A 23,675-nucleotide genomic window follows, 5' to 3' on the forward strand; every position below is an offset into this window, starting at 1 on the left:
AGCGGTTAGGATCTTTCTCTCTCTATTTCTCATGATCAACGTAGTGGATAAAAGTAAAGAATAAGGCCTTGTTTAGATCCAAAAAGTTTTTAGATTTTGACACTGTAGCATTTTCGTTTTTATTTGATAAATATTGTCTAATTATGGAGTAACTAGGCTTAAAAGATTCGTCTCGTGATTTATAGGTAAACTGTGCAATTAGATATTCTTTTTATCTATATTGAATACTTCATGTATGTGCTGCAAGATTTGATATGACAGAAAATCTTGTAAAGTTTTAGGTGTATCTAAACAAAGCCTAAATAGATAAGATAGAGAGATTATTCTTTATTCACGTGAATATTGGTAGTTACAATATAGAGCTCCTATGTGTATATAGTCCTGCTAAAGTCTAAGAATTTTAGTAAGAGCCCACATACAAATAGATTAGGATTAAAATTCCTTTTTTAAAAAAATTAAGTCTGAATGTTTTATAACAGCGGCCCAAAGCCCCGACGACCTCCCCCAACCACGCCCCCCTCCCTCCATCAATTCTCGACTGTTCATGATTCGAGAGGAAGAACGGCTATCCTTGGGAGCAGATTTTAAGTCTCGACACGCAGGGTCCAGTCATAAGTGAGTATGACAGCAGATTTACAAAAGCCACAGCTGCTCAACTAATGGCTTTTGGCTTCTCTCACAACCCATATCCAGAGTTTCCAGAAGTTATAGCCCACAACCAAATAGGGTTTTTGCTTTCTGCCGGTGGACGCAGGTTCCCCATTTGCTTCCCTGATGATGGAAGCAGGGTGCATCATATTTGAGTTGGATAAAGCACTCTTTACACAGCAATAACATATAAAAATGTACCACAAACTTGCCGAAGACTAGTCCGTTGAGGTCATTTAGCACTCAGGAGTCAAGACCCAGCTTGTCAAACTAGCACAATATACATGCCTAATTAGTCGTAACTCAACACAACCAGCAAGATAAGAAATACAAGCCTAGACACAAACCGGAAACCATTCGAGGTTAACACCAAAATACAAACCAATCAGCAGAACCGAATACCTGGAAAACAATGAGGCATCCGTTTGTTAAATATACTGACAGACTACTCTATTGATTCCCATCCTAGTTTGGATAGATGTACATTGAATACTGGAACTTCCATGGCCATTTACTCGCACAAAACATGCTTCATATAAAGTGCAAGTATATCTTTCTTGTTTGGATTCTTGAGCTCTAGCAACTGCGCTGCAAATCCATGCTTAGTTAGCTCTTCTTTCAGTTTAGCTATGGTGAACTTTTTGTAACCATCTGGATTGCCATCTTTTACATCCGTGCTAACTGTAACACTGTCTTCTCTCATATGAACAGAACCACCATCCTCAGTTTGGACAGGCTTCAATGGGGTAGTGTTGCTTTTAGTTCTTTTTGTGCTCCTCTCTGGAGGATCAATGTCCATATCTTGGATAGAATCCAGCCGTACTTCATTATCTCTAAATCTTTTGCCATAGGTAATGGTCCGGAGCTTGCTATCAAGTGCAGTCTCAACAAGACGAATCGATGTCAGCTCCTGATGGAGTATATCAAGTTTACCTTGGGCGGATTGTAGTTGTATAGATAAGGCCTCTGCACGCTTATTGGCTTCAGCTCTAGCTGCACGTTCCGTTGCCAACAGACTCTCAAGGACATGAAGGGTGCTGGACCTTTGTTCGTTGCTACAGCTCAGTAAATCATCCATTTCTTTCTCCCTCTCAGCAACCCTACTCTCAAGCAAGGTAACCTTGGACCAGGCATCAGATTCAGAATTACGCATTCTCTGAACTTCGCCCAATAGATTAACTTTTTCCTGCTCCAGTCTGTCTACCTGCCTTTGAACTCTCTCTATAACTGCTACCTTTTCCATCGATAACCGCTGTGCCTCATCCTTCCCTTTCTGGGATGCAATAGCCTCTGTTCGAGCTGCATCAGCCAACTCAGTAGCCTTTTTCACATCCCTTTCTGCAGACTTGTATCTTTGTTCTGCCTCATCATATTTCTTACATTCAGATAAGAACTTCTCTTGAAGATGGTTTTTTTCTTGTTCAAGCATTCTAGCTTGTTTTTCATATGATACTGCTCTGTCTCTCAGAAACTCCAACTTGCTTGTTAGTTCTTTGATTTCATCCTTCAAGCCTGCAGTTTCCTTGTTATGGCCATGTGTTTTTGATTCTGCAACCTGAATAATGTTCAAGCATTATAAAACTACCCTTCACATTTCAGAATGAATCAATTTAAAGGAATCTTGAAATAATAGAAAAGTAATCACTACCAGCAACCGCTCAGTCAATACACTTTCTTCACTCTCCTCTTCTCTAATCTTTGCAACTAATTTCCTTATTTCCTCTTCCTGTCATTAATAAGATGTTGTCATGTACATGAAACATCATAACAAAAGGCATCAAACAGGTAAAAAAATGATAGATAGATACATTATATATAGAGAGAGAGATAGAACCTTTTCCTCCAAATGTGAGGCAAATTCTTCCCTTATAGCACTTTCCCTTTCTTGTGCAATTTTGTTAATTTGTTCTTGCACTGATGCGAGTCTCTCCAATGCAGTTTTAGCCTGCAGAGTAGCCATTTCGTATCTCTTCTTCCATTCTGCAGCCTCATCTTGAGCAGAGGCTGCTTGTTCCTGAGCTGCTCCCAACTTTCCTTCTGCAGAGCTATGTCTAGACTTAAGAGATGCCAACTGAGCGACAAATCTATCTTGTTCAGCCTTGTGCTGAGAAACAGATTGTTCATACTTCACCCTCCAATCAGTGCATTCATGTCGGACATGATCAAGTTCTTTAGATATGCTTACACAGCGTTCTTCTAATGTGCTACACTTGGTCCTCAGGTTTGCAAGATTACCACTAAGATCAGCAGTGGCTCTCTGTTTTTCACTTATAGAAGCTTCGTAGCGCTTTAGATATTCAGATTTGTGTGCCTCATTGGCCTCAAGTTGCTTCTTTAGAAGTTCTAGTTGGTCTTCATTTGACCGACATCTTAAAGTAAAGGAAGTCCTCTCTGATTCTGTTTCATTTATTAACTTCAAGCAGAGGTCCAATATAGGCCCTTCCAAACTGGAAGAAGCATATCATCAGATCCTTAGAGATGCTAATAAATTAACAAAAAGTGCCAAGCTTTTCATTCAAACAATAAAGGAAGTAGAATTGAAGAAAAGAATTGAGTAAAATGCTAGGTTATGAACAAAATGGCTCCAGCTGAATTTGTCGCAATTTTGTTACTAGATACCACAATCAGTTGATATATGCAATAGTGTAGCCATAATGTCTATTATTAAATCACTATGATTCAATATGCAATTACAAAATGGGTTTTGAAATCAGAAACTAAAGTGTAAGAATCCATAAAATTATCACTTAGAAACAGTTCTGGTTTCATCTAGAAACATAAAACCCCACAAGCAATAAAGTCACAAGAGACAACAGGTATCCCTATTATATAGTAGAATCAAGAGAAGTTCAATCAGAATATTGGATAAGTAGGAATAACATAGAAAGAATACTTTGAATGACTTGTGAAAACAACAAAAGCTGGTAGCATAAAATTTTCAAAAAGTTGTCTCCAAACACAAACACACACACACACACACACATGCACACAACAACTAGTGACACAAACATAGGAAATTGTGCTCTTGTGAAAACAACTAAACCAAAAAGATCATATAAATGAACATGAAATTTTTAAGGCTCGGAGGACGAACCACTGTCTTAGAAAGGAAGCAAGCATTCTCCATTTGGCTGGGCCAGTACAAGATGCTTCATATTCAGCAAGTGCAATTTCCAGGACCTGCAAAATTATGTTATCACCACGTAAAAGAGATAAAGAATGAAACAACTGAACTGATAAGGATCAGAAACTAGTAACCTAAATAACTAGTGACACAAAGAACACCAAAAAGTTGTGCAGGGCTGTTATGTGGCTGCTGGGGCCGGCCAGGGGCCTTATCCACGGCCGAGCAAGAGGTAAGGGATTTCTTTCTTAATTCTTGCTTGATTAGATTGATACATCTCTCCTTATATAGAGAGGTTTACTTGACTCCCAAGCAAGGCTTGCTTGACCACTAAGCAAGCGACCCTTATCTCTAATTAACCCTAACACAAATGGGCTATACAGCCAGCCCAGGCCCAGTAGGCCCCTAACGTACTCTAACAGGGCTGCAGTCTAACTAAGAGCCCTTGGTAACTAGGACAAAATAATGGATTTTCTTTCAATAGCCAGAACTCAGAACACAAGTTGCACACAAACAAGCAAGCACAAAGAGAAGCAAACAGAAAACTCCGTCCCACTTGACTGTTATTGACAAAAAGGCTAATCACAAGTTAGATTCAATCACTAGAGTCATGCACATCATACTGATCAAATACCTGAATCACAGCAGAAACTTTGACACTGGGAGCAGTGCATGCTGCTCGGATCTTCTTCTCCATGTAGTGTATTGCATTTGAGCACTGCTTGTCAGCCTCTAAGAAAGCATTCTTTTTATAATCCTGCGCACAATTGTAAATCAGTGCCCGTAAGCCACAAGAATAAAAAGGAATCATTAAGTCATTATTTAAAGAAATATAAACTGAACAGCTAACATTCTACTAGAGGAATTGAGCAATATTTTCAACTAAATACTAAAACATTTAACTATGCGTGAAAGAAACCCCAACAATTTACATATTAAATATACCACACCATAGCAATTTGGCATGAGTAATGGAGTTAAAACTCTTTTTTTTTATAATAGAAGTTACAACTCTTTGTTAGGTGGTTGGGCCTTGGAACCGAAGGTTCCGTTATCACAATGGTTGGTAAGGGTTAACAGAAGATGTGTATCTGTCCAATCATATAGTGCTCAACCCCATCCTCTTCTTGTTGCCCAGTTCATCATTGAGATCTGGGAAAGCCCAGAGGGCAGCTTGGCCCTTGGCCGCTTGGATTGAATTGCAAAGGGGATTACAGACTTGGTTCAGAGGGAGGGGGTCTGCCACTTATATAGCAGTGTGGTCAGCCACCAACTTCCAGAATATGCTAAAGCAAAAAGTAAAGATGCCTGCTCTTAACTTGGATGCAAGGCAATACAACTACTAATGCATAAAGTAAGATACATAGCACTTAGGCTTAACTAACATTCTCCCCCTAAGTCTAATGCTGGTTGATCAGCTCCAAACCAATCCTCCTCATCTCGTGGAACTTGACCTTGCCCAGAGACTTGGTGAGTATGTCTGCAACCTGATCAGTAGTAGGGATGTGGCTGGCCTTGATGCTTCCATCTTCCAGACAGTCTTTGATAAAGTGATACTTGATCCTTATGTGCTTGCTTTTGTCATGGAAGACTGGATTCTTGGCCAGGGCCAGAGCAGACTTGCTGTCCACCTTCAGCTCCACCACATCGACTTCTTTGCCCAGCAGCTCCCCGAGCAGCGTGGACAACCACAGTGCTTGAGTTGCAGCAGAGGCAGTGGCAATGTACTCTGCCTCGCAGCTTGACAAGGCCACAACCTTGTCCTTAATTGACTGCTAGCTGACCAAGCAATCACCTAGGAAGAACATTGTCCCGCTGGTGCTTTTGCTTGTGTCAACGTCGCCAGCAAGGACGCTGTCGCAGTAGCCGATGAAGCGCGCCGTGCCGGGAGCCCTCTTGTAGTGAAGACCATAGTCCAGGGTCCCGGCCACGTAGCGAAGAATGCGCTTGACGGCCTGCAGGTGCTCCACCGTGGGCCGTTCCATATCGGCTCACGTACCCGACCGCGGTCACCAGATCCGGCCGGGTGTGCATGAGGTACCGAAGGCTGCCGACAAGCCGCCGGTAGTGCGTGGAGTCCACCTCCTCAGCCTTGCTCTCCCTGCTCAGGCAGAGCTTCTCCTCCATGGGCATGTGCGCCGGATTGCAGCCGGTCATCTCACCGAGCTCGAGGATCCGCCTGGCGTAGTGAGTCTGGCGGAGGGTGATGCCACTGGCATCCTGACGCACCTCGACGCCGAGGTAGAAGCAGCGCAAGCCAAGGTCGCTCATGTCGCATCTGCACCTTGAAGCTCTTGACTTCCTCCTCTTCCGCGCCGGTGATGATGAGATAGTCGACATACACGCCGACGAGCAGGACAGAGCGTCCACTGCGCCGCCGGTACACGACCGCCTCGTGCACGCTCTGAGTGAAGCCCATCGCCTTCAAGGTGGCATCCAGCTTTGCATTCCAGGCGCGCAGTGCCTGCCGCAAGCCGTAGAGGGCCTTGAGCAGGCGGTACACCTTGCCTTCTCCGGCAACGACGAAGCCCAGTGGCTGGCGCACGTATACCTCCTCCTTGAGGTCGCCATTCAGGAAGGCGGACTTCACGTCCATGTGGTGCACTGACCACCCCCCAGCCGCCAACGCAAGGAGGACACGCACCGACTCCATGCGCGCCACGGGGGCGAACGCATCGTCGTAGTCGATGCCCTCCTGCTGGACGAAACCCCGCGCCACCAATCGAGCCTTATGCTTGATCACCGAGCCCTTTTCGTCCTTCAGCTTGAAGACCCATTTCAAGGTGAGTGATCGGGCGGTAGCCAGCAGGCAAGTCGACGAGCTCCCAGGTCTTGTTCTTCTCCACAGACTCCTCTCTTGCTTCATGGCAGCCTCCCATGTCGGATCACCTCGTGCTTATGCATGGTTAATGGGCTCGCCAGTGTGCGTGAGGTGGAGCTGGGCGAAGAGGCGCGGTGCCAAGCCTAGAGGAGACATATCTCCAAGAATATTGGTCACCTTGCGGTACCGGAGGGGCTCGTCGTCGGAGAAGGCGTCCAAGTGATCCTCGTCATCGTCCAGTGGCGTCACGAGCTCGATTTGGCGCTGAATGGCGAGTGGAGTAGTGGTCGGAGGTGGTGTCGTGGCTGCTCCAGCATCGCTCCCATGCTCCCCCAGAGCTGGCGAGCTTGACAGTGTGGTCGGAGAAGCCGGAGTGGTCGAAGATGGTCTAGGCGAGGTTGGAGCAGTTAGGGCGATGGTCGGAGTGGTCGGGGCAGAGGAGGTTGTTGAAGACTCGCCCCGCGCTCCTCCCTTCTCGCCGATCACCGAGTATTCGATGATGAACTCCGTGTTCACCAGAGCAACGACCTCTCCAGTCTTCATCCAATCCCAACTGCGGCTCTCATCGAAGATAACGTCCCGCGACACGCGCACTCGCTGCGTCACCGGGTTGACTACGCGGTATGCCTTGGCACCGTCGGCGTAGCCGAAGATGAAACTGGGGCAACTCCGATCATCCAGCTTTTTCAGCTAGGTTAGGTCCTTGGTGTATGCCACACCCCCGAACGTGCGCAGATAGCCCACCGCCGACATCTTGCCGCGCCATGCCTCGTAAGGCGCCAATGGCCAGAACATGTCACATGGATCATGGTTTTCCAACATGTGACAAAACGCTACTCTGGACGTGTCTTACCTGAAACCGACCTTGGCAGATCATCTGGATCGTCGGGAGCAAAGGCAGTTAACCAGGGGTGGCGCCCGCCGTAGATCCCTGGCGCCCGCCACCCCATTCTGGCACCCGCCACTCCTTTTCACTCCCCTGCAAGCTCCTTCCACCAGAAGACTCCCTGGCCTATAAAAGGACCCCCTCGGCCACTGTTTTGAGGAGGGAGAAAAGAAGAGAACATAAGAAGAGGCTCAAGCATAGCATAGACTTGAATAACTAGTGCTATCCTTTTACTGGGTCCCCTAAATCTACTACCACTCTTATTTATCTAGGTTAGTTGATAGATTAGTTTGGTTATCCTTTACCTATCCATTTACCATTCCTAACTCCGGTCATCCATTCTTGCCCAACTCGACCACATCACCCCGCCTTCCTTTGGGAAATTATAAATTGACACCTGGTTACTCACCAGGCGAAGTGCTACACACGATAGTTCTGTGCGCTTGCAGATCCCATTCATCTAGGTAGATTGCAATCACGCCTGTTGGCCCTACTAGTGTCGGGATTGACAACCCCGCTAAGCATTAGTGGACTAGCCAACTCTAGCCTCACCTCAGGTGTAGCTAAGAACTACCGACCCGACGCTTCAAGGATAGTAGTTAACCTCTGTCCCTCTTAGTATTACTAAGAAGTGTCATTAAGCATTTCTAGCGCTGTTGCCAGGGACTAGACTTTGTGTCCACCTCTGGTGCTTGCGTTAAGAATTGCCAACAGTGAGTGCGTTGAAGTCGAGCAAGGTCTCGATCGAATTCACGATCTGCCTGTACCTCTTCGACATGCATCGAAGGAGCTTCTCGACAGCGCGCTCTTCATCGAGGTCGATGTCGCCATTCAGCGCCATCTGCTCCATTAGATTGCTGAGGCGCACGGCGAAGTCCTCAACATGTTCGCCGGGCTGAAAGGCGAGACCTTCCTACTCCCCCAGTAGGCGCTGCAACGTCGCGCGGCACACACGGTTACCGCCGACTCTATGCAGCGCTATGGCGTCCCACGCCAGCTTCGCTGTCCTCTTGTTGGCGATGGAGGCCGCAACGTCGAGCGAGACAGAGGCACACAGGGCCTCCATGGCTTGTCAATCATCCTCATATCTGATGCCGCCGACGTGAACTGCATTCCAAAGGTGTCGAGCGTCAAGCTTTACCTTCATCAGGAGGCTCCACTCGTGGTAGTTGCTCTTGGTGAGCATCGGCCACGACGTCCCGGCTCCGGAGTCGCAGTAGACCGTCTGCGGTGCCGGCGAACGCCCGCGACGACCACGCTGCCGCTTAGGGGACGGCGACCGGTAGCGGTGCTCGGGGCTGGGCGACCATGATCCCACGGAGACCGCGTCCTCCTGCTCCATCTCCCGCGCAGCCGCGGCGGCAACTGCGGCCTGCGCCGCTGCTGCTGCCTGCTAGGCCGTGGCAGCCGCGGTCACCGCCGCTGCCTCTGCAGCAGTAAGGCACGTCCAGCGGTCATCTCCTCCTGCGCCAAGCGCTTCAGCGCCCCGCTGCTCCACCGTGGATGCTGCAGCTGCTGCTGCGGCGGCTGCTGCCCGGGCACTCTCGGTGGACATGGTTCTCTCTGGGTAACCCTAAGGCTCTAGATACCAATTGTTGCCCAGTTCATCAGGGATTGAGATCTGGGAAAGCCCAGAGGGCAGCTTGGCCCTTGGCCGCTTGGATTGAATTGCAAAGGGGATTACAGACTTGGTTCAGAGGGAGGGGGTCTGCCACTTATATAGCAGTGTGGTCAGCCACCAACTCCAGAATATGCTAAAGCAAAAAGTAAAGATGCCTGCTCCTAACTTGGATGCCAAGGCAATACAACTACTAATGCATAAAGTAAGATACATAGCAATTAGGCTTAACTAACACTACAAATCAACTGTTGCCACCTCCTACACTCCGCTTTCCCCTCATATCATGCTGCATGGAACTCCCCCAAGTGGAGGGAATAAGAATCAGAGCCAGAGCCATGCCCCACTGGCTTCACGTCCACCACCAGACACCAAGATTGATCCACAAACTCTCCAATCTCCTTCCTCTAGCCAACATCCAGTATCTCTCTCAAGGCAATGCAAGGTCACCATGTTTTGACATTATTTATGCATACTAGATACATAGGCAATAACCTTTTACTAAACACGGTTCTTTATTGGGCCCTGTAATGCATAATCATATGAAAGGAGGTATACTATATACAACTTGAGAAACATCAAGTCTTTTACTCGATGAGGTGAACAAGGTATCAATAAGTATCTGTGTTGAAGGTTGTGTTCTCAAAAAATATATATATATCACTGTTTAAGGTGCAACACTCCACAAAAAAAACATTTTACTAAGGTTCACATAGAAATATGAAATTTGCACAAACTTAAGCTGAAAACTAACTTTCAAACACTAGCAACCAAAGATCACAACTATATCATGAAATATTAAGCTATGTTTTCTTTATGTAATCAATCAAGAGATAAGAATGAATTAGTCAACTTTCTACAGGAACTGTAAGTAACCAAATATCACACAGCTATATTATGAAAAATCAGGGTCTACTTAATTGCAACATGAAAATGGCAAGTCTACAGTGTACCTGGAATGCCTTTCTGCAGAAATTGTTAAGAACTTTCTCATAATGGGTACGTGAAGTACCAGTTCCAACAGCAGTAGTATTGTATGCATCAAGTGCCTTTCTTAAAGCAGCTTCGTGTGCATCCCTTAAAGCATCCTAAATTTAGAAAGTTAACATTTTGCAATGTATGAGGATGTGCTGCATAATTGACCTTTTAACTTACTTCTTCAGCTAATTTGCTGTGGCTGAAAGATGACATGTAAACCTCAGCAGCACAATCATATGCTCTCCGGCATTCTGCTTCTTCTACACTCTGCAGTCAAATATAGGAGGCAACTAAACTCAAGGATGGTACAAGGAGAGTATTTATTATTAAGAAAGTATCTGATATGATTGTAAGCCAGGCAGGAGTAAATAGGAAATTGGAGTTGTGGCGGCAGACCCTTGAGTCCAAAGGGTTTAGAGTAAGTCAAACTAAAACAGAATACATGAGATGCGACTTTGGCAACGCTACACATGAGGAAGGAGAGGTGAGTTTGAAAGGTCTAGTGGTGCCTAAAAAAAATATCTTCCGTTATCTAGGATCAATGCTACAGAAGGATGGACATATTGATGCAGACGTTTTCCATAGGATCAAAGCAGGGTGGATGAAGTGGCGCCAAGCATCTGGCATTCTCTGTGTCGAGGACATGAATAAGGGGGTACCCTTAATCCTCTACTAAGAGAGTTAACCCCTGACAAATGTCAAAGCCAAAATACTTTTCCTCTCACTTTAACCTATGGAAAAGCCCAACAAACAAGCCGCGTTGGACCGGCCCAAGAACGGCCCTCCACCGCTCAGGCTGTAGCCTGCTCGACGCGCCCCCACTCGAGGCAGGACGGGCGCCATGAGGACACCGCTCGACTTACTCGATTACGGAAGTAAGGTTGAACGAACGACCTGGCCTCGAGTGCGGAATACCCCCTCGATTACCTACTCCCTGTACGATTCCTAGAGCATTTAATGTGCTCCACCTGCTCCCACCTAACGTCATGGCTACAGCGGCCGTAAAAGTGAATCATACCCCGGTCAACGTCACATGCTCTAGGGAGCCGGTGGGTCGTACAAGACAGACAGGCCATCCCACGCACTGTGCCCCGTTAGGCACCCCCTCGAGACACACTGGTCAACGTCTCCTCCGCGTTCTCTGGGGTCCGGCCTTATCCGCTCAGCCCTCGACACCGTCGATCGCCTTCTCGAGCATGCATCCCGCAGGACCGGTCAACGCTTCAACGACTCTTGACACGAAGCATGCAGGAATACGTACGCACACACATGGGCGCTCGCCTTCCACCAACTGTCAGCCACGTCGTCACGTGTATGGGAAGGACGATCTCATCATCACCAAAGTACGTCGCTACAAGACTTGTCATGCCATGCCTCTACAGCAACCTCAACTTGATCGGCATCCACACCGACGTCATCACCTACGTTAGCCCTAGGAACCATGTACCCCTGTGTCTCCTCTTCGCCTATAAAAGGGGACGCCAGGGCACAGAATAGGGCAAGTTCACCCTACGCAACTCATACACCCTAAACCCTAGCCGCTGTTACTAACCTTGGGAATTAGAGAGAATGATGACTCCATTAGTGGAGATAGACATATATAGTCAGCCACATGGGCCTATACTTGATGGGCCTTCATATACTTAACAGCCGCATACTGCTAGGATCCTGAGGACTTAGGGTTCCAAGTTCTAGCCCTCCTCCTCACAACCCCGTTTCCATCTGCTTGTATTCGCCCCTCGCTTCGGTGCAAGATAATACAATCTCTCCCACCCCGCTGGACGTAGGGCCTTCTTTGCCCGAACCAAGATAAATCGTTTGTGTTCTTGTTGCATCACCATCCGGAAGAGGGAGCACGCACACAAATTCACTCGTTGGTGTTGGCCCCCGAGGTTGAAACACCGACACTCTGTGACAAGAGGGTACCACAAAATCTTAGAGGCAAGTTTTATAGAATGGTGATTAGACCTGCTATGTTGTATGGAGCAGAATGTTGGCCTACAAAAAGATGGCATGTCCAAAGAGTGTCGCGGAAATGCATATGTTGCGTTGGATTTGTGGTCACACAAGGATGGACCAAGTTCGGAACAATGATATACGCGACCGTCTAGGGGTAGCACCAATCAAAGAAAAGCTTGTTCAACATAGGTTGAGGTGGTTTGGCCATATCCAAAGATCTTCTGAGGCACTAGTGCATTGTGGAGTCCTAGGTCGAGATATCAATGTGAGGAGAGGTAGAGGAAGACCGAAGCTGACATGGGGGGAGGCAATAAAAAGAGATTTAAAGGGCTGGATATACCTAGAGATCTTTGTTTAGATAGGAGTGCTTGGAAAGCAGCTATCGACGTACCTGAACCGTGACTAGGGGCTCATGTTGGGTTTCAACTCTAGCCTACCCCTACTTGCTTGGGACTAATAGGCTTTGTTGTTGTTTGTATCTGATATGATTGTTACCGACTCAGCATGGACCACAGGTCCAATATTCTGTGATAAACATTGTACTTTCTTAATAGTCTTTATCTAACAACAGCCTCACAACATACTACCGCTGTTCATTATAATGTCAATAAGAAGAGTTTTTTTTTATAAGGAAGAAGAGTTAATAATATATTTAGCTAACATTGATTCACCACCAAGACAAATCTGCTGTTTCAATCAAAGTCCAGGATACTTTGACAGCAATAAATATTTGTCATGTGTTTCATTTGTGCCAAAAATTTTTGCATAAAAGTATTCCCATTCCCATTGATACCCCAGTTCATTATACTTCAAATGATGCACGACCAAACCTTCTCACCATTCTTATGGCCACTGACACTTGTCTTTTTTGATGAACTGTTACTTTACTCATACCTCATACTCTCTGTTTTTGGTAATCATGTTTTGCTACAGTCATATTGGTCTTATCCAAAGTTCAAGAAGGCGCTAGGCAGTTTCTAGGCAGCGACCCACGGCCTAGAGCCTAGACTAGCCTAGGCGTTTTTCTAGGCGATGACTAATTCATGCATAAATACTTAAAAGGGGAGAAAAAATAGGAGATCAAGGATCATGGAATAGGGAGAAAAATTAAGAGATCAATGGTCAGGTAAATGGCCAAAGGCCCGGTGAAGGCCCACTATGTTTGTGGCCCAACAACTCCCAACCTGTCCTATACACTAACTTGGCCATTCCCACCCGTGTCCGCTGCGGCGCAGCCTCAGCGACTCCGCTTCCACTTTGTCACGAGTTGCGACTTTGCTTCCCCATCCTCGCGTCAAATCCGAGCGCCCCCCTCTTCCCAACACAACGCGCGCCTCCCTCCTTCCCTCCTCCCTAAGCAGGCCTACCTCTCCCCATCGCAAGAGCGGCCACTGGCCGAGCGCGACGCATGCCTCCCTCCCCCTGACAAGCGCCTCCGCTCTCTCCCCAATGGCCGACGCCCGAGAGAGACCTCCCACCTCCTCCGCTGGCCCTGTGCCCAAGGACGCCACCGCCTGCCCACCTCACCGTCGACGGGCGACGCCTCGACTGGTCGTGGCTTCTCTTCCTCCCTGTTCCCTCGACACCAGTGAGAGATGGCCATGGATGCAGCGACTGTGCCTGCCTAGGGGTCCACCTACCCTCATAGGCCAGGCAGAAACCCCTCACCTAGCGATTAGTCAGGCCTAGGCGACCACCTAGTGTCGCCTTTTTGAACTTTGGTTTTATCTCTACCGTGCCCAAGCTTGTTTGAAACAAAGGCTTTGTGTTGTGTTTTCTTAAGCTTAAATTTGTGAAGCAAATGATCATAGAAAAACAGTTGAGAGATAACATCTATCTAAAAAACATGGTTTAATATGCATCAGTTTACATATTACAGACATTGTGCATAGCTCAAGAGATAAAATACCTGCCAAGAGGACGAAATGGTAGGCACAGCTCCATTGTTTATTGCATCCAGGAAGGACTGTGCAACACCAGCTAGTACTGGTCCTGTCATGATTGTACCAGCAACTTGCTTAGGCCTTGTCCTCTCAAAAATAAACCTTGTTAATTCGTCCAGTCCAGCTTGAAATTCATGGCGCAATTTCTCAAGCTGATAAAACGTTTCCAATTTGAAATGTGTCAAATGAGGAACATATTTATTGCAGTGATGTGTAGTTCCATAATGAAAATATAAGAGAATGGAGCTTACAAGGATTTGATCAAGACGTTGCATAACGAAAATACAAGAGAATGGAGCTTACAGGGATTTGATCAAGACGTTGAAGTTCATTTTCACTGTTCAATGGGCGCACCAGTGTGAAACATTCTCTATCGGGGAAAAGGGCACGTATGGACTCACGGATCTAAGACAATTTGCATATGAAATTGAAATTGTAAATAGCAATGCAAACAGAATAAAATAAAAGGCACATCTACAAAATCCAAAAGAATAGAAACCACTATACAAATTTGAAATCCACCTCATTCTTTGAAGATATGTCTTTTCCTCTGCCTTCAAGAGGCCTCAGTGCAATTTCCAGGTAATCTCGTGGAGTTATCTTTCTACCATTCTCCACTAAATCTAGATAGAAATCCTAACAAAGCAATATCTTGTTAAGACTGGGGAAAATTTCTTTTGGTAGTTTATCAAAGAAATACATAATAACGACATTATCAAAATCAGGGAACCAGTTACCCTCAGTAGCCAGATAAAAATAGGTGAAAACTGCCCAAGTTCAGATGCAGTAGACCTCCCACCATTTGCCCTCACACGGATATGCTTGGTCATTTCAGTAACAAGTGAAAGGCGATCAAGGGCTGCCTCATCTATACCACCCATCTGTAAGGGACAATAAGAAATATTTCTTATTCCCTTGAACATGTTCGATGAAACAGATTAATCACATTGCAAAGTTTTTGTCATATCCATGTGCTCACATAGTTGAATTATCATATATTTCAAATATACGGATAGATACTATTTCTAGCCATTAGATCGTGCCTACATAAAGTGGTTCATATTCTGCCACCTTGGTGAATAATAGCAAATATGCCCGTGCGTTGCAACGGGAGAAAAAAACTGTCAAACATTCGTGCAAAATGTTTGATGTAAATGCTAAATATCTATTTGTGTTTTATTATCTTTTTATAATTTATTTTATGATAATCATGATGACATCCATAATATAAATTAATATCGACAATAATATAATAATATCCAATTAAACCTATATCGAATTAAAATACACCTTAATATACATATAAATATATTATAACTTTAACTTTTCATACTATCCATGTGTTTTTACGATTTTATCAATCTTTGTAGCTTTTTGACACATTGTATCTAACCTTTTTTTTTTGTCAATGTGTCAAGGACCGGTATGTCGACACTATCGATTTTTCACACGACAACCCTCGTTATAGAATTATATAAATATATATTCTTAGATTTAATTAGACAATAATTTGCTGCCCTAGGTTATAGTTCACAAAATAATTAGTTGGACCATTGACTATTTCATATTTTAATAAAAGTAAATTTTGTTTCTAATTGAAACTTCATCAGATGATGTAAATATTTGTTTGAGTTAATAGAGTTAAAGGCCCATAATGTTGTATCTATTATTAGTTCATCACGTTTATATATGAAAAAAAAAAGACCAAAGTGAGTAATAGGGGACGGAGAAACCGAGTAGAAAAAATTAAAAAAATTGACAAAAATCTGAAACATAAAAATAAAAACCAAGCGAGACATGAAATCAGATCTGACCAACCAAGTAGTTTTCTCTCAAGTAGTAGTAGTTAAAATTTTGGCAGCCCATAAAACAGATCCAGTGCGGTCCAGCTTTAGTCTGAATCCACCCCCATCCTGTAACCTAGCATCATCCGCTCATTCTACTTCCACGACTCCACAAGCATTGGTCTCTCCCGGTCTAAGAAAAAAAAAAGAGCACACGGCGGCTACAACTTCTCTTCCAGTGGCGGCTGACTGGAGACGGCCGCGCTGGCAGGCAGAGCTCCCAAGCAACGGCTGCTGCCTGTGCCTCTCCTTCGCTGGACTACGACGCGGTCCCTGGATAAGCATTGGTTGCGGCGGCGGCAACGCCCAGCACGAGTGGTGGAGGTGGTGTGCAGTGCGAGCATCGGTAGAGGCAGCACGAGCAACACTCCTGTTGTTGTCTTCCCCAACCTGGAGTGGCAGGGGAGGCGGCACAAGCATGAGCGGAGGCGACTACTCGGTGATTGTGGTAGGCGACGTCGGGTGAGGCCTGGCCGTTTGTGCTCAATTTTTTTGCTAATAGTTGGTGGTCTTGATTTTCTATGTATTTGATCTCGATCTGGTTTATATACACATCTGATAGTCTTAATTTGGTATTGTATTCTATTTGGTCCCGATCTAAATCGTGATTGCCTGGATTTGGTTGTCTACTCCTCTTGTACCTCAGTCACGTTTTGGAAAATCTCATGATTCATGTTTGTATTGTAGATTTCGTAAGGGAGTTCATCACATTAACGTTCTCTACCTGAATTATAGTTTCTTTTTCTTCTCTTTCCATCTATATGTTGTGTCCGGTTCTTGTTAGATTTGGATTTGGAAACAACTTTTTTTTCTAATCACCACCGGCCCTTATAAGAAGCGAAGTAAGACAGACAAAAATCTAACCAGACCAAAAATCTGGCTGAAATTTTGCCTCTTTAGATATAGATATAGATATAGATATAGATATAGATATAGATATAGATATAGATATAGATATAGATATAGATATAGATATAGATATAGATATAGATATAGATATAGATATAGATATAGATATAGATATAGATATAGATATAGATATAGATATAGATATAGATATAGATAAGCCACTGTTGTTTTAAATTAAACAAGATATATATCCTTACTTTCCTCCTAGCAATGATCACAATGACCAATTATTTTCCTTCTTACATGCATTAGTCAGGCCATTGATATCATCACAGATCAAGAAGCCCATCTAGCCTAATATGTAGAAATGAGACATCTGATTGACAGCATATTTTTCTGAACAAGACAATTGTATGAATTTATTTGCCACCCACCTACTTTCTGGTGAAACTGTCACGGGCAGCCAAAAGGCTGCCAGGGCCCATGGGCTGAAAGTTCGGCCCACTTATCTTTATAAGTTTAGTTATCTTTGTATTTGCAATTTATATTAGTCCCAGATAGGTTATTTAGCAAAAGAGGTGAAGTAGAAGGGACATAAATATTTGTAGACTCTATTGATATAACCAAGCAATGAATTATGAAGAAACAATTCTAGTCTCCCTCAATCTCTCAAGCTCTTGGCAAAGCATAAGGCCTAGTTATCCCAAAATACCCCCTCAATCTCTCAAGCTCTTGGCAAAGCATAAGGCCTAGTTATCTCCCAAATATCCATCACCATAACAGAAACATAGTTGGATGGGCATAAAAGCTGTTTGATGTAGATAACCAGATACAAAGCCCATTTCCTTTTCTTATTTGTATTTGTATTTGAGCTTCTTTTGCTGATGCTAGTGTTATTGTTATAATGGCCATATGTTATCAATTAATGTAAGTGCAAACATGAAACAGTTCCAACATTATTAGGGATGAACTCGAGGCAAATCTCCAACAAAAGGGTTGGAAAGAAGAAACCATTGCTCACACCTGATTATATATGAACATGCTTGATAGTAGGACTGCCAATGAGAATATCTGAATGCTATAAGTGCCCTGTAAAAGAGGGAAAAAATGCCACCAATGGTTAGTGTTTTCCCAGTTTGAGGGAAAAAAAAATAGCCCTGTAAAAGAGGGGAAAAAAACTGCATGGAATGGAATGAGATCATTGAGGTACATCATACCGTCTGATCATAGGCATCAATGCCCTCGCTGTCAAGTAGCAAAAGACTATATTCAGTTCCGTCAAGGGCAGTTCTCTTTATTGGGGCACTCCACATCCAAAGGCCCTTGGTGCAGGGACGATGAGTACTTGCCACTTGAAACCCGCTACTTCTTCCTAGAAGCTATCACAAGCCCGGAAATAAGCCAAATTCCTCAAGGATTTCCGCTTTTGGAAAAAAAATAACAAATCTTAATGGTGGGATAATTTTATTTTATTAAACACAATGTAGGTGATACATACATAAAAAAAGCAAGTTTAAAACATCAAACTTCTGTTGTTTTGTAACAGATTATTCTGCCAAGAACCCAAATGATACAGATAAGTTATCATTTTGCAACCATGTACATCTATTAAAATCATGTCACCATATATAAAAGAGCATCCTTTAACTAGAGCTTATCAACTTAAATTACAATTGAACAAAGTCACCATGTTATGTTTCAAAAAAAAAAGTCACCATGTTATTATTTCTCCTACTTCTGTCAATGTTCCTATCCTTACAGCTCCATATCTGGACATCAACAAATGGTCCATGTCGACTTGAGCAGACAATGTGCCAGGTTTCATACCAAATATCCACAGGACAAATTATTTATCACAACAATATGGTCATAGCAATCCAGAAAGTGAACTAATAACCATCTTGTGAGTTTTGTTTTAATCAAAACTGTAGGGTTGTCAGTTGCGAGTCCAGCACTTTGACCGAAACTGATTAGTTAAGAGGACGTTCAAAAAAAACACCAGGAAAGCATATAGAGCAGGGCAGAAACACTATGAGGAAAAATTTTTGGTTTCCACCATCATCACTTCGCAATTTTTTTCTGATGGCCTGTAATTTCCAAAACCCACAAAATTTTCATGTTTCCTTGGAGCTCCAAATGGAACTGAAATCATGCCAAACCAGCTTTGGACCGCAGCAAGAGAGGGAAGGCGAACCTGGTTAAGGATGAAGCTCTTCCCCTGGCGCGCGCGGCCACAGACGGAGACGACCCCGACGGGTCCCTTGACGAGCTGCAGAGCGGCCACGGCCTCTGGGTCCATCCGGAACAGGCCGCGCTCGTCGCAGTACACCAGCCGCAGCGGCCGGCCGCCCCCGCCCTCGCCGCCCGCCTCCGCCGCGAAAGGCGAGCGCGGGGTCCCTGTGCCCCCCGCCGCAGCGGAGGACGAGGACGGGGACGGGTCGCCCCCGCGGCCACGGTCCTTAGACGAGCCGCGGAGGCCTAGCATCTGCATCATTGCTGCCTCGCCAAGAGAGGTGGAGGGGCGGCTGGGCTGCTTCGTCTAGGATTTGGGATTTTGTGGGGGCGTGGGGAGTGGTGCTCGCGCAGTCGCGCTTCCCAGCAGGTATTGTTTGGTTCACTTCCCAACCTGACGAGGTTTGCACTAGTCAGGTTGGTACCATAAAAAGAATACTCAGATCAGAGCGATAAAAAACGCAAAAGACAAAGCAAGTCATCCACAATCGACAGGGCACGGGCCCCAGATCATCTACTCCTCCAATCTCGAGCTCAAAACACGGCACGCCCGACCCCAGGGCTCGGACGCAAACACCGTCTCGCCCGACCCCCACTGGCCTCGGGCGTAAGTTCCGTCTCGCCCGACCCCCAGAAGCTCGAACGCAGACATCGCCTCGCCCGATCCTCTCGGCCTCGGGCGTAAGTTCCGTCTAGCCCGACCCCCTCGGGCTCGGGCGCCAAACGACGCCCCACCAGATCGAGGCAAAGCTTCCGACGCACGGCGCCCGTACCATCGACATGACAGGCGCAGTGACTCCCATATCACAGCAGGGCATGGTGGCGACTATTCCAACCACCCTGGCCACTGTGGTCTTACCTCTTTCACTATGCAACCTTACCTCTTTTACTTTGGTGTACTGCCTCACAGTAAAAGAGAAATGGGGAAGGTTAGTCAGCATCACTATTTGCTGTCTTCTCCCACTGTTAACAGGACAAGCAGCAGCGTCATCGATCCGACCCCCACGACTCCCACAGGGCTCGGTAACCCTACACAGGAGCAGCCATGCTGTCAGTCATGCTTCAAGGACAGGATGGACAAGCTCCTACAGGATCGGGACTGTTGCTCTTCCACTCGGCAGAAGGAAATCTACTCATGTAAATCCCTGTCTCCCCTTGAGGCTATAAAAGGGGAGCCAGGGCTCACAACTAAGTTCAGGTTCACCAGGTTCACACACCACCACCACACTCACTCACTGAGCAGCAACCAGCACTCTGTCCACGAAAAAGTCGAGACTTGGGACTTAGCCCTCTCTCGCCACCTGCTTGTACTCCCCCTACTACAAGCGCCTTTGGGTGCAAGGCTATACAGATTCCCGATCTCACTGGACGTAGGGCATTTTAGACCCGAACCAGTATAAACCCTCTGTGTCTCACTTGCATCACCATCCAGGCTTAGGTAGTTACGCAAACTTATACTCGTTTGTGTCTAGACCACGAGTCTAGACGCCGACAGTTGGCGCGCCAGGTAGGGGCCTTTTGCGTGACATTCCCCTATTCCTACTAGGAAGGCTTGGATGGCAGACGGATTTCGTCCACTCCGTCGCGGCACCATCATGACGTTCGGGAGTTTAGAGTTCATGTCCCTCGGCTCCGGCTATGACATGGTCCTCCTCCCGCCACGTGGTGATGTCGAGTCTTGTCCCGAGCCGATCTCACCACAGTTAGTGCGTGGAAGGCGCTCGGGACACCATGCGGGGGGTGCCCGGCGGGGGCGTCAGAGATCTAGGATCTCTGACCCTACCACTGAGGCCAGGGTCCGTCCGACCCTCCCCCGCATATTCCTCATCGGATCGTCCATTCCTCCGGCTCGACACGCACTAGAGGAAGGGCACACGAAGCGTCAGGTTCCGCTTCACGGACCAACCGGGAATCATCACGACCCCCTGTTTCACCCCGACTAAAGGGGAAGGCGCGCCTCCCGCCCGTTCCCTAGAAGGGGGACAGATGGGCCTCAACATCCCGTCCCCCTCCACCTGTGGATGGAGGAGAGACAGCGGCGCCTCCTGAGCTCCCTTTTGGACTCAGGAACGCAGCCGCCACTTACGCCTTTTCCGTGAGCACTTCATTAAGTGCGTACGCGGATCTTTCAGGGCACCATCTCAGGTCTACCCTAGATCTCCTGGCTTCGCCACCCGTTTCGTCATACCCAGAGGACCCTACCTCAGGCGATGACGAGCGGGCGGGCGCTGACTTTTCTGGGTGTGGCGACCCGAAGACCTTCATGCGCTTCTTGGAGGCTAGCAACTACTGCCTCGGCTATTCCGACTCCGACGACGGGAGCTATGACCTGTCAAGTGAGTGCTTCAACCTTGAGGTCGAAGGAGCGCCCCACAACGCTCAAGGGGGAACGGGGCCCTCTGGGCAAGGGAACGCCACTCCACCACCTAACCCGACTCTGGGAACCGATCCTGGAGCCCGCGGGGGAGCATCAGCCCCCGCAGGGGGACATCGCCCTGACCTCGAGCAGCTCGATGAGCTGGAGGCCAGACTCGAAGAAGAACGCGCACGCCTCCGCCAACTCCGCGAGGCCCTAGTCCGAGACCCGTCCGACCGCGGAGACGGGGGTCAGGCTAGACGCCGCGCCCGAGACATCAACCGCCGTATCGTCGAGGACCAAGGGGGAGACGCCCCGGTCTTCAGCACGGCCAGCCAGAATGTAATGGCCGCCGCACTCTTCCTCAGGGCGATGCCCGAGCCATCGACTCCTGAAGGAAGGAGAGTGCGCCAGGGGCTACGTGGCCTCCTGGAGCAAGCCGTGGTGCAGAACGCGGAAAGTTCTGCATCACAGTCCCACGGCACGAGGCGCCAAGAGGACCGACCTCCCCCCCTAACAAGATACCAACAGTACAGGGCCCGCTGCCCCCTAACCCGCAAGGAGGCAACAGGGCCCCATCAGTCCACGAACGTGTCGGGGCTGAAGCGGACGTTCGAGCCACTCTCGAGGCCAGGCGGCGTGACAAGGACGAGGCCGAGTCTCGGCACTATCGACCACGCCGAGGCGGAAGATACGACCCCGACCACGACCGCAGCACATCACCAGAGCCTCCGGGCCCGCGCGTCTTCAGTGAGGCCATACGTAGGGCTAAGTTCCCGGCGTGATTTCGACAGCCCGCCAACCTCACCAAGTACTCCGGGGAGACAAACCCTGAGCTCTGGCTGGCGGATTACCACCTAGCGTGTCAGCTAGGCGGAGCGGACGATGACCTGCTCATCATCCGCAACCTTCCACTGCATCTGGCCGATACGGCTAGAGCATGGCTCGAGCATCTCCCTGAGCGCATGATTCACGACTGGGCCGACCTGGTCAAGATCTTCATTGGAAACTTCCAGGGCACATATGTGCGCCCTGGAAACTCCTGGGACCTCAGGAGTTGCAGGCAGAAGCCCGATGAGTCCCTCCGAGACTTCATCAGGCGTTTCTCCAAGCAGTGCACCGAGCTCCCCAACATCACGGACTCCGACGTCATCGGAGCCTTCATTTCCAGTACCACCTGTAAGGAGTTAGTACACGAGCTCGGTCGCAAGACCCCCACGAGCACTAGCCAGCTGCTCGACATCGCCACCAACTTTGCCTCAGGCGAGGAGGCAGTTGGTGCCATTTTCTCCGACGGCGTTGCCAAGGGGAGACAGAAGGACGAGGCCACCGAGGCCTCGGGCTCACGCGACCCCAAGAAGAAGAAAAAGGGTCGCAAGGGGAAGCAGGGTCAGTCGGACGACAGCTTAGTCGCCGCGGCAGATCGCAAGAACCCTAAGCGGGCTCCTGCTGGCCCCGGTCTCTTCGACGAGATGTTGAAGAAGCCGTGTCCCTATCACAGGGGACCAACCAAGCACACCCTTGGGGAGTGCACAGTCCTGCGTCCGTATTACACCGACCTCATCTCCAAGGAGGGCACCGAAGAGCCCCCCAAGGATGACGACCCTCAAGGGGAGGGTTTCCCCAAGATCAAGAACTGTCTCTTGATCTTTTGAGGACGTGCGGCTCGCCTCACCGCGAGTCAGAGGAAGCGCGAACTCCGAGAGGTTTGCGCAGTCAGCACAGCCGCGCCCTCGTACCTCAAATGGTCCAAGAGCGCAATTACGTTCAACCGACAGGATCACCCAGATCGGATCCCCAATCCCGGGAGTTACCCTTTGATCGTCGACTCCATCATCGCCGAGAGCCGTCTCACCAAGGTGCTGATGGACGGAGGCAGCGGCCTCAACATCCTTTACGCCAAGACTCTGGCCCTCATGAGGATCAGCAAGTCCCGGCTGAGGAACGACACACCACTATTCCACGGAGTGGTGCCGGGACATCGTGCCCACCCCCTCGGACAGATCGATCTGCCCGTCTGCTTTGGGACCCCCGACAACTTCAGACGGGAGATTCTCACTTTCGACGTGGTCGGGTTCCCAGGGACCTACCACGCAATTCTGGGACAGCCATGCTACGCCAAGTTCATGGCCATCCCCAACTATACCTACCTCAAGCTCAAGATGCCAGGGCCAAAGGGCATCATCACCGTCAGCACGCCTATCAGTGCGACGTCGAGTGCATCGAGCAGGCCGAGGCTCTGGCTGAGTCTCTAGCCATCCTCACCGGCCTCGGGCGACTGCGACCAGGACGTCCCTGACCCCAAGCGTCATGCCGGGAGCTTCGAGCCGGCGGAGGAGACCAAGCTGGTCTTCCTCGACCCTAGGACCTCTGAGGGCAGGGCGTTGAGAATCAGCTCCAGCCTCGACCCCAAATAG

General features: G+C 47.7%; 1 protein-coding gene across 2 annotated transcripts; it reads right to left on the reverse strand.

The window, feature by feature from the left end:
• LOC8081657 (myosin-7) lies at nt 820-19,274 on the reverse strand. 2 transcript variants are annotated; one of them, XM_021458688.1, is made up of 14 exons: nt 18,865-19,274; nt 17,888-18,049; nt 17,694-17,759; nt 14,715-14,891; nt 14,500-14,613; nt 14,281-14,382; nt 13,944-14,129; nt 10,253-10,342; nt 10,051-10,185; nt 4,407-4,529; nt 3,743-3,828; nt 2,483-3,095; nt 2,297-2,374; nt 820-2,203 (listed from the first exon to the last, which is right to left on the reverse strand). In XM_021458688.1, exons 1-14 carry the CDS (start codon nt 19,162-19,164, stop codon nt 1,160-1,162), a joined length of 3,276 nt encoding a protein of 1,091 aa, XP_021314363.1. In that variant the 5' UTR covers nt 19,165-19,274; the 3' UTR covers nt 820-1,159. The 2 variants fall into 2 exon arrangements, with proteins under 2 accessions (XP_021314363.1, XP_002453751.2); XM_002453706.2 differs by having other exon boundaries at nt 14,715-14,858; nt 18,865-19,273.

This window comes from Sorghum bicolor, chromosome 4 (genome assembly GCF_000003195.3).
Source record: "Sorghum bicolor cultivar BTx623 chromosome 4, Sorghum_bicolor_NCBIv3, whole genome shotgun sequence".
NCBI classification, from domain to species: domain Eukaryota; kingdom Viridiplantae; phylum Streptophyta; class Magnoliopsida; order Poales; family Poaceae; genus Sorghum; species Sorghum bicolor.